General features: G+C 45.1%; 2 protein-coding genes across 8 annotated transcripts in view; both read right to left on the minus strand.

The window, feature by feature from the left end:
- Window positions 1-4230: 4230 nt before the first annotated feature.
- Window positions 4231-9870, minus strand: part of LOC101995578 (guanine nucleotide-binding protein G(s) subunit alpha isoforms short) — a 52861-nt gene continuing 47221 nt past the window's right edge. For 3 of the 5 annotated variants that reach the window (XM_005362780.2, XM_005362785.3, XM_005362788.3), the window contains 9 exons: window positions 8330-8384; window positions 8122-8241; window positions 7615-7712; window positions 5842-5896; window positions 5670-5743; window positions 5413-5592; window positions 5204-5334; window positions 4910-4977; window positions 4231-4738 (listed from right to left, as the gene is read on the minus strand). In XM_005362780.2, coding sequence (XP_005362837.1) covers window positions 4592-4738; window positions 4910-4977; window positions 5204-5334; window positions 5413-5592; window positions 5670-5743; window positions 5842-5896; window positions 7615-7712; window positions 8122-8241; window positions 8330-8384 — 928 coding nt within the window. In that variant the 3' untranslated portion in view covers window positions 4231-4591. Of the gene's footprint in view, window positions 4739-4909; window positions 4978-5203; window positions 5335-5412; window positions 5593-5669; window positions 5744-5841; window positions 5897-7614; window positions 7713-8121; window positions 8242-8329; window positions 8388-9870 lie in introns of all 5 variants that reach the window. The other 2 variants (XM_026787292.1, XM_005362784.3) reach the window with 1 other exon arrangement.
- The window catches only part of LOC101997770 (neuroendocrine secretory protein 55-like), a 59721-nt gene continuing 57996 nt past the window's right edge, over window positions 8146-9870 (minus strand). For all 3 annotated transcript variants that reach the window (XM_013352111.2, XM_013352112.2, XM_013352110.2), the window contains 2 exons: window positions 8330-8384; window positions 8146-8241 (listed from right to left, as the gene is read on the minus strand). The gene's annotated coding sequence lies outside the window, so the exon portion shown is untranslated. The remainder of the gene's footprint in view (window positions 8242-8329; window positions 8385-9870) is intronic.

The following is a 9870-nucleotide window of genomic DNA, read 5'->3' on the forward strand; positions in this document are numbered from 1 at the left end:
GATGAGGGGCCCCTGAGTGCAGGGCCTGCAGAGAGGAAGGAGCTTCCCAAGGCCAGTGAGAGTCCAAGGGAAGAGGATCCAGCCTCCCACCAGATCATGGAATCCCATGGCACCCACAGGATTTCCCCTTGGAGTCACATGCTCTGGATGCCTGACAATTGGCACTGTGGAAGAACACTAGGAGACCTTTTCCTGTCTCTCAGAATCTTCTCAGACAGCAGTGTAGGGCAGTGGTCAAGCAACAGGGCTTTTCTCCCTCAGTAGAAGCCTATTTTTCCTGGGCCCTCTTTAGGCCTCCATTACTGTCTGATAAAACAGTAGCCATAGCCAAATAATCCCTGACTGAACAGTGCCAACACATAGGAGGCGCCATTGGGCTGACGACCTTCTAGAAAATACTATGATGTCTCTGCCAGGTTTGGCCAGCAAGGTGGGATTCTGGGGAATCGTTTGACACACCGGCGCCGGGGCCTGGGCATGTGCCTTTTTGTTTTGAGCATAGCTGGTTCGTGCTAAGCCGTCTTATGTGTATTATCGGGGGAAGGCTCTAGAATTTCTGTGGAGGAGAGGCCTGTGGGAAGTCACCTTGAGACAAAGTCTGAGGGTTCAGCCTTAGCTCTCACAAGAGGTGACTCTATGGTCTCAGATTTTCAAGTGGATATAAGATAATGAATTTTGTTTGTGAACTTGTTTGAGGGCTGGGAGGGATTGAGGGAATTTGTGGCCTGCTCTGGCTGTATGCATGGCAAACCTCTGCACTGAAGGTTTATTATGTTAGCTGAGAGTCTTTGGAGAATTATGGGAATTTGGGGGGTACTTCTGGCAATTATTTGCACAATAAGCCTTCATCTTAGATTGTATATTTATTGGATAGTTTTGAGGGACTGTGGGAATTTGAGGGCCTATATTCTGTCTATTTGCATGGCAAATCGTTGGATTGAATATTTATTATGTTAATGGACCGTGTTAGTGGAGGTTCATGAGAAGTTATGGCTATATCCGGCTGTCTACATAGCAAGCCATTGGGTTGAATATTATGTTGATTAAGGGGGCCTGTGGAAGGTCTTAGGGATTTGAGAGGTCTTCTGGGTACTTGTACAAGAAACATGCATCTTTGATTATATATTTATTGTCTAGCTTTGTAGGATTATGGAAATCTGTAGACTGACCTGACTCCATCTTGGAGTGTATGTTTATTGTATAGTTTTGAGGAATTGTGGGACTTAGTGGGTGTGTCTTCAACCTATTTGCATATGCAGCCTCCATCTCAGATTGTACATTTATTGGATAATTTTGAGTGATTGTGGTAATTTGAAGAAGTTATCTTTTGGCTATTTGCATATCAAACAGCCATCTTGGGTTATATGTTTATCGGGGAATCTTGAGAAATGTGGGAATTTGTTGGTCTATCATCCAGCTGTTAGCATAGAAAGTCACTGGATTGAACATTATGCTAACAGAAGGTCTCAATGGAAAATCTTGAGAATTTATGAGGCTGTCTTCTGGCTATTCGCATAGCAAGCCCCCATTTTGGATTATGCATTTATTGGAGAGGATTATTGGAAGGATTATGGGAAATTATAGGTGTTTCTTCTATTTTCATTCCAAAAGTCATCTTGGAATGCATGTTTATTGGAAAGCTTTGAGAGGTTGTGGGATTTTGTGGGTGTGTCTTTAAGCTATTTGCATATTACCTCCATCTTACATTGTACATTAATTGGGTTTGTGGGATTGTGGGTCTGTCTTTTGGTTAATTGCATAGAAAACACACATCTATATTTCTATTGTATGTTTATTTGGGGGATCAATCGAAGATAATGGAAATGTGTGGGAGTGTCTCCTCCCTATTTGCCTAGGAAGCTTCCAAATTGGATTATACATTTATTGATGAGTTTTGAGGGATTATGGAGATTGGTGGGTGTGTCTTCTAGCTATATGCATATTAATTAGCTTAAATTGTGTATTTAATGGGTAGATTTGAGAAACAGTGGGAATTTTTGGGCCTGTCTTTTGGCTATTTGTATAGCAAACCCCATATTTATTTCTATTGTATGTGTATTGGAAGTGGGTTAATGGAAGATTATGGGATTTACAAGAGTATCTTCTGAAAGTTTGCTTAATGGGCCTCCAATTGGGACTGTACTTCTGGGTTTATTGGATAATTTTAAAGAACTGTAAAAAATTATGAGTACATCTTCTGGCTATTTGATATGAGACGCCATCTTGTAATATATAAAAATATTTTGATGGATTGTGGAAATATGTGGGCCTGCCTTTTTGACTTTTAGATAGCAAGTAATTGAAATTGTGTTTATTTATTTTTGGAAGATTATGGGAATTTGAAGGGGTCTTGTGTTTGAACATGAAGCCTAAAACTAACCTTAACCTAAACATAATCCTAACCAAAAATAATCCTAACACAATCAAAATATCACCCTAGCCCAAACAAAATTCTAACTATAGCCCTAAACATAATAAATCCAGAAACAGAAGCTTAAGCCAACCGTAGCCCTACCCCAACCCTAGCCCTAACACTAACCATAAACAAAACCAACCATAATTCTAACCTAACCAAACCCCTAATCTTAACTCTAACTCAACCCTAATCCTAACCTTAACCCAAAACCAAAACAAACCCTAACCCTAACTCTAATCCAACCCTAAACCTAACCCAACCCTAACCATAACCCTAGCTCTAATCCAACCCTAACCCTAACCCAACCTTAACCCTAGCTCTAACCCAACCCTAACCCTAGCTCTAATCCAACCCTAACCCTAGCTCTAATCCAACCCTAACCCTAACCCTAACTCTAATCCAACCCTGACCCTAACCCAACCCTAACCCTAATCCTAATGTGTATTGGAAAGCTTTGAGGGATTGTGGAATTTGTGGGTGTGTTTTCTAGCTATTTGCATATTAAATATCTTAAAATGTACATTTATTGGGTAGCTTTGAGGGATTGTGGGAATTTGTGGGCCTGTCTTTTGGCTATTTGTATAGCAAACCCCATCTTTATTTCTACTGTACATTTATTGGGATTATGTACATTTGGGAGATTATATACATTTATTGGGATTATGAGAATCCCAATATGAGAATATGGATTTGCCTGGACATTTGTCTAGCAAGCCTCTATCTTTACTTGGATTATAGGATTATTTGGACAGTTCTGGGTTTATTTTGTACCCAAATCTGCAAAATCTAATTACCAGGTCGCTACAATACAAGCTGGCTATGGGAAGACTAGAGAGACAGGAATGGATGGTAAGAGCTGCTTCTGTGGCCCTCCTTAGAACTCACACTTGAGGTAAACTAGGCTAAAACTTAATCTGGCTGGCCTTAATTACTTGGGGGTCTTGGTTACAAAATTAACTTGACCCTTGTCTCATTTGGTTCATTTCGGAAGTACAATGTGCTAATACTGGGGTCAACACTGGGCTCTTCCCTCTGTGGAAAGTACAAACTTGGGGAATGAGCCCGAAGGGCAAAGATGAAGGGGGTACAGTGGATCTCAGTCCTAAATCATAGTCCAATTAAGCTTGATATTGCCCCAAGTCTCCCCATCTCACCCCCAATCATAATGAAAGCTTTCTTATTGAGTTGATGACACCTCATGCTGTATTTGTAATTATATCTTCTTTAGCAATTAACTGTACTTTTCCCATAGTTTTGCTTATTGACTCTTCAAAACTCTTTACTTATTAGTCAATCCAGTTTATTTCACCCAATCTGACACCGAGGATATTTTTATGTGATTTCGCATTTTCTTATAGTCATCCCCTCCAACCTCCTATATGGCAAGAACTTTTTAATTTAGATGTGTAATTAATCTGCACCCAGTTCATCTTGGTGTGGGATGAATGCTTTCAACTGTTACTCAACTCCCATCTCCCCCGCCAACAGGAAACCCTGCCCACAGACCCACAGACCCACAGACCCGCCCCTACCACTCCCCTATTCCCAAGAGTAGGCTGTTAGCCTTAGGCTGGAGGGGGGGGGGAAGCAATGGTAGCTAGCAATCTGTTTAGGGGAAAGATGAGGGATGGAAGCGTTGGTGCTCCAAAGATTAGGTCCCCCCTGCCCACCCTCCAATAGACAGTGGCCACCTGTCACTCCACTCAGAGCCCTGGGACCCATCTCTCACCATGGAGGCCCAGCTGGTGCATAGACCAAGTCCCACCCATGGACATTGGGACCCACTCAGCGCAAATCAGTCAAATGACATCATGTTTTATTTTATTTTTAATTTTTATTTTGATTTTTTAATGCTGCACAACACAATGTTTCATTTTGTATTTCATTTATTTCTTTATTTCTGTTTGTTGCTGCTTTTATTTTACTTACTGAAAGTGAGAGGGAACTTTTGTGGCCTATGTATTTCTTTTTCTTCTGTAGGCCGCCTTAAGCTTACTAAATTTGGAACATCTAAGCAAGCTGAAGGGAAAGAGGGGTTTTCAGAATCACTGGGGAGAAAAAGGAAAGGTTGCGTTGTTAATCATGCCCTATGGTGGGTGATCAACTGCTTTTCAATTACGTTTCACTCTTAATTAATTGGTGCTTAAGGCTGAATTAAATTTGGGTGTTCCCTTCTTAGAGCAGCTCGTATTGGCGGAGATGCATGCGCTGGATGATGTCACGGCAGTCGTTGAAGACACGGCGGATGTTCTCAGTGTCCACGGCGCAGGTAAAGTGGGGGTAGCAATAGTGGCGCCCATCTCCACTAGCAGTGCTGATTCTCTGTGGGCGGAAGACAGACTCAGTCAGCGACCCTCTCTAGGAAGCCCTCACACCCCACCACCGAAGATCAGTCATTGCTGGTAAAATACAATGGAAGAAGTCTGGGATAGTTCGACCGCCAACCCCAGCACTGACTGGAGAAGTGAGGGACTACAGACAAGCCCTGCTTACCAGAAACTCATCGCGAATGAAGTACTTGGCCCGGGTCACGCGTGGGTCCTCTCCGGGTTCGGGAGTCGCTGCAAACACACAACCAAAGCAAATATTATTAATTATTCTAATCAGTTTAGAAGAATTAGCCTGACACCATTGTAGCCTGTTTCCTACACTCTTGATCTCGGCATAAGAAAATGAAATAAATAAATGTCCCCGTCGCCACCCGCCCTCCAGTGGGAGGGGGTGGGGACTCATAGCTACACACCTTCGCCCAAGAACCACCTGACCAAACCAGTAGGGAGCACGTACCATCCTCAGGAGTGGTGTAGCGAGCAAACTCTGGAAAGTAGTCCTCAATCTTCGATTTTCCAGGGAGGACTTTCTCAGCAAGCAGGTCTTGCTTGTTGAGGAAAAGAATCACAGAGATGGTGCGCAGCCATCTGAGGAGAGAAGGCTGGAGTCAGCACCGGGGTCTGGGCTCAGGAGCCCTGCAGAGCGGGCTGGGAGACCCCACACACCTGTTGTTCCAGATGCTCTTGAAGAGGTTCAGAGCCTCCTGCAGGCGGTTGGTCTGGTTGTCCTCCCGAATGACCATGTTGTAGCTGCTGCTGGCCACCACGAAGATGATGGCAGTCACGTCATTGAAGCACTGGATCCACTTGCGGCGTTCATCGCGCTGGCCACCCACGTCGAACATGCTGGAAGAGGAAGGACACTGGGTTATCCCGGGCCCACCACTCTATAGGACAGAGTTAGGACTCAACAATCCACTTACTGGAAGTTGACTTTGTCCACCTGGAACTTGGTCTCAAAGATGCCAGAGGTCAGGACGCGGCAGCGAAGCAGGTCCTGAAACAAAGAGCTGGGTCAGTGACCCTCACCCTAATGGGCCAAGATGGGGAATCAGCAACATGGAGCCATAGCCTTGAGGCCAGAGACACACATACCTGGTCGCTTGGCACATAGTCGGCCTGCTTGATCACGTCAATCTTGTCCAGGAAGCTTAAAAGAAAGGGGGCATGGTGGTCAGCACGTGTGTGCAAACGGTGGGCACAGAAACAACAGACAGGTTTCCAAGGGGGTGGCGGCCTGGCCCTTCGCTTTGAACCTGCCTGACCTCACCTACTGTGCATTAACCTCACAAGCTGGGACATCTTGCCTTCACCAACTCGAAAACACAAAACTCCTTCCTATCTATTGGGTCTGCGAAATAGAACATTTCAGATGGCAAACTTTTAGTTTAAATAAAACAAACAAATAAAAATCCCAATCTTGTGGGGGAAGCTCAACTCTAAACACAATTAGGGAAATTAACTTTTGTCTTGTGCAAGATTGGGATAATGTAATGTGCAAAAGCAATGTAAATGTTGGCTTGGAGGGGTTTCTGGAGCGGGCAGGGGGCTGGGAATGGTTTAAAGTAATCAGAAGAGAGAAATCTCAAAGGAGCAGGTCTACTATTTAAAGAACTCCCCTAAGTTTTTTGTTGTTGTTGTTGTTTGTTTGTTTTTTTTTTGTTGTTGTTGTTGTTTGTTTGTTTTTTTTGTTGTTGTTGTTTTTTTCCCCCTTCTTCCCCTTCCTTTTTACCAGTTCTGAGTTAGTCTGGCTTAGAGGATACACTAACTGGCCCAATCAATCTTACATTACAGCACAGGCCCAGAAATAGCTCCCCAGCCACCCTGGCCTCCAGCATGTTGCCATGGCAACAGAACCACAATTCTATAAATAGATCCTTAGCACCAAATCTTGTGAGAAGACATCTGGAGTGGGGCCAGCCAAACTACAGCTCAACAAACACAAACCTGGCAGCTTAAGAAATGGGCCCAGGCCCAGAGCCTGCCCCCTCCAACAGAAAGGTAGTTAAACAAGACACGGGCGGGCCACTGTGTGCTGTGTGCCTGGGAGGCAGCTTACACAACTTTTTCTTGAAGTTTCCTTAAAACTTTTCAGAGTTGGTGCACGAGGCAGTCTTTAGTAGTGTAATGCAGTGCTTTCAACAACAACAACAAAGTGGAGGGGCCCCAAAGAAGCTGGCCCCCACAATTCGCCATGGGGTGGCCGAGACTCCTCATCTTGTATCTGTACTTAAGTCCTGAATTGGATCCAGAATACAAATCACAAACAATTCCAGGATTTCCATTTGTTTTGTGTTTCTATAATTAGTGCTTCCAGCTTTTAGTACAAACTTTTGAGAAAAATCAGGAACTTTGTTGAAGGAGGGGGGCTGGGGCCCATGGGGATTGCTTTTCAGTTCCTTGAAAGAACATGTAACTTTGTGTCTTAAACCATGACTGCCTATATATGTAGCAACACTGAAAGTAACAAAGGAAGTCCCTGTGGAAGAGCTGGCCTAGGAAAGGGTCACTGTATTCCCCCCTCACCAGCCCCAAGTAGGGGTGCTTTGTGCCTTATAAGGCATGGGCAAATAAAAATATCTTGTGTGTTTTTATGATGGGACCACTATGTGCTTGCTGTATTGTGTACGCCCCTAAATGCTTAGGTCATTTCCACGAGTTCCCACTTTACTACAGTCATTACTGCCTTGCTCTAGCAGGTATTAACTGTTTATGTAAAACAATATCAGTATGCTCTAAAGCACAATTAAGAGCTTTATAAAACAAATGAATCCGACTAGAACTTTCTGAGTGCCTGTGGGTTAGCAGCTTTTATGCGTGTTTTTGTCTGTTGTGCGTGTGCACATGCATGTGCCACTGGCTACTTACTACTGGGCACAGTCAATCAGCTGGTACTCGTTGGAGCGCTCATAGCAGGCACGCACTCCCTCGTCCTCCCACAGAGCCTTGGCATGCTCATAGAATTCCTGAAAGAGAACCCAGGAGAGAACGTTGGTTAGAAGATGTGCACATACCCTGGCCCTGAGGCCACAGTTCACTACGTGAGTTCAAGTGTGAGCCCCGCTTGAAGCAATGTGTGGAAAGGGCCTGCGGTCCTGTTAAACCCTAGAAATCAGTGGAATTAGCACGATTTCATCTTTGGGGAGCACCCAGAGTCGTGGGTAGATGCTTCTGTCACTTATGTTGGGGCGGGGGCAAACAAACATCTTTATTTTGGTATTAAGCATAGGCTTTGAATGAACGTATGCATTCACGTGGCAAGTATGTGTCTGGTCAGTCTTGCCTACATGCAAGCTTGTCCCTTGTGTTCCCACTGGGCCTTGCTCCTGCTCAGGTGAGCGGGGGAAGGGAAGCCAGGGTTGAGGTGGAGCTTACAGGTGGGAAGTCAAAGTTGGGCACGTTCATCACGCTCAGAATGTAGTCGACGCGGAATTGATTCTCAGGGTTGGCCAGCTCCACAGGGGGTACCAGGTTGCTCATGGCGGCCACAATGGTCTGAAAATGATTTAGCAAAAATGGTCAGGGGGCAGCACTATGGGAAGAGGGGGTGCTAAAAGATATGAGCAAGAGGGAGTGCACATACTTCAATGGCCTCCTTCAGGTTGTTTTTGATGTCCTGCACTTTGGTGGCCTTCTCACTACAGTGGAATTGAAAAGAAAAAAAGAAAATCATATTGCATCCTGACCATCAGGATGTCACCTTCATTGAGACATGTCAACTAAAAAGCATAGTATTCTGTTCTCCAAGGAGTTGTGGGTTCAGATCTGTAGAAATTAGAGGCACCCAAATAAAAATAAATTATTTCCCCAAATATGTCCTGAGGACACACCCAACAGGGCCAGATTAGTGATGTGGCATCGAGATCTCCATCAACTGTACCAGAAATTGCACCTGGTCCACCTGCTATTCTAACCACACCTAAAAGCTTTCTGGGCAGCTCCTTCTTGACTTGTACATATTGGGGGTGGTGTGGAGGTAGGGTTAGGGCACATTGAACTTGGGAGTCAGAATGTTGTGAAACCCAGGGGTGACAAGTGTTTATTATAGATGTTAGGGCTGCCCATTCCCATTTATTTACTTGTAGATTTATTATTTATCTAAATAGCTGTGAACTTGTCAGAGGGAGACGGTATTCTATAGGGAGATGATACTTGGGGCACCGTGCCTCAAGGCACTTTTCTTTAATGGTGTTAATATACACTGGCCCCCAGTTGTGATTAGGAGACCTTTCTGGTCCCCACATTATTGGTAGGTATGGCGTTCATGTATACTGGGGGAGGAACTGACCAAATGGTCCGTGGCTTCTTATTTTAACCAGTCCACGGGATAGCCGATGTGGTCTTTCTGGGGTGATCTGTATGCAGTCAGAGTCACTGACCCCACAGGTAAAGGTCACAACCTCTAGCTATGGGGGTGGATGCTGTCCCCCAGATGGAATGTTAATTTCCAGAGGTTACAGAATGCCATGTGTCTTTTAGGAGACAGCCTTTATGCCAGGCACAGACATAGGGAATCGTGATCTTGTCTTTAGGGAACCAGCAAAGTCCCCCTTGGTTGGAGCAGATCTCATCTTGTCTAGCTTGAGCCTTGTCTTCTGCATGCGTAGTGGGGGATCAGAAGATCAGCAAGACTTGTAGAGTGTGAGGCCTGATGGCACAGAACACGACACGGAGAGGAACAGGCTATCTTTCTGATGGGGAAACTGAGTCAGGGCTGGGGTTGGTCGTGACAAAGTTAAGACAGAGCTGCTTTTGCTGACCTCTGTGATAAAAGGCACAAGATGGATATAGTTAAACCATCCCCCCCTTCCCATGAAATAGGGTAGAAGATTAATTCACAGGGATACAAGATGGGGGGACCAGCAGCAACTATAGCCAGGGGGAAGGTGGTGGCAGGTGGGCCTCAAGTGGAGATCTAGGGTTCATGTACATGCCTGCCAGGAGGGCAGGGCCATGGGGGTCATGTGCATGCCCACCAATGGGGTGGGGGATCTGGGGGTCTCATATATGCCCACCAACAGGGTGAGGATCTGGGGATCTCGTATATGCCCACAAATAGGATGAGGATCTGGGGTCTCGTATATGTTATGCCCACTAACAAGGTGGGGATGTGGGGGTCTTGTA

The sequence above is a fragment of the Microtus ochrogaster genome, linkage group LG8 (assembly GCF_000317375.1).
Source record: "Microtus ochrogaster isolate Prairie Vole_2 linkage group LG8, MicOch1.0, whole genome shotgun sequence".
NCBI classification, from domain to species: Eukaryota; Metazoa; Chordata; class Mammalia; order Rodentia; family Cricetidae; genus Microtus; species Microtus ochrogaster.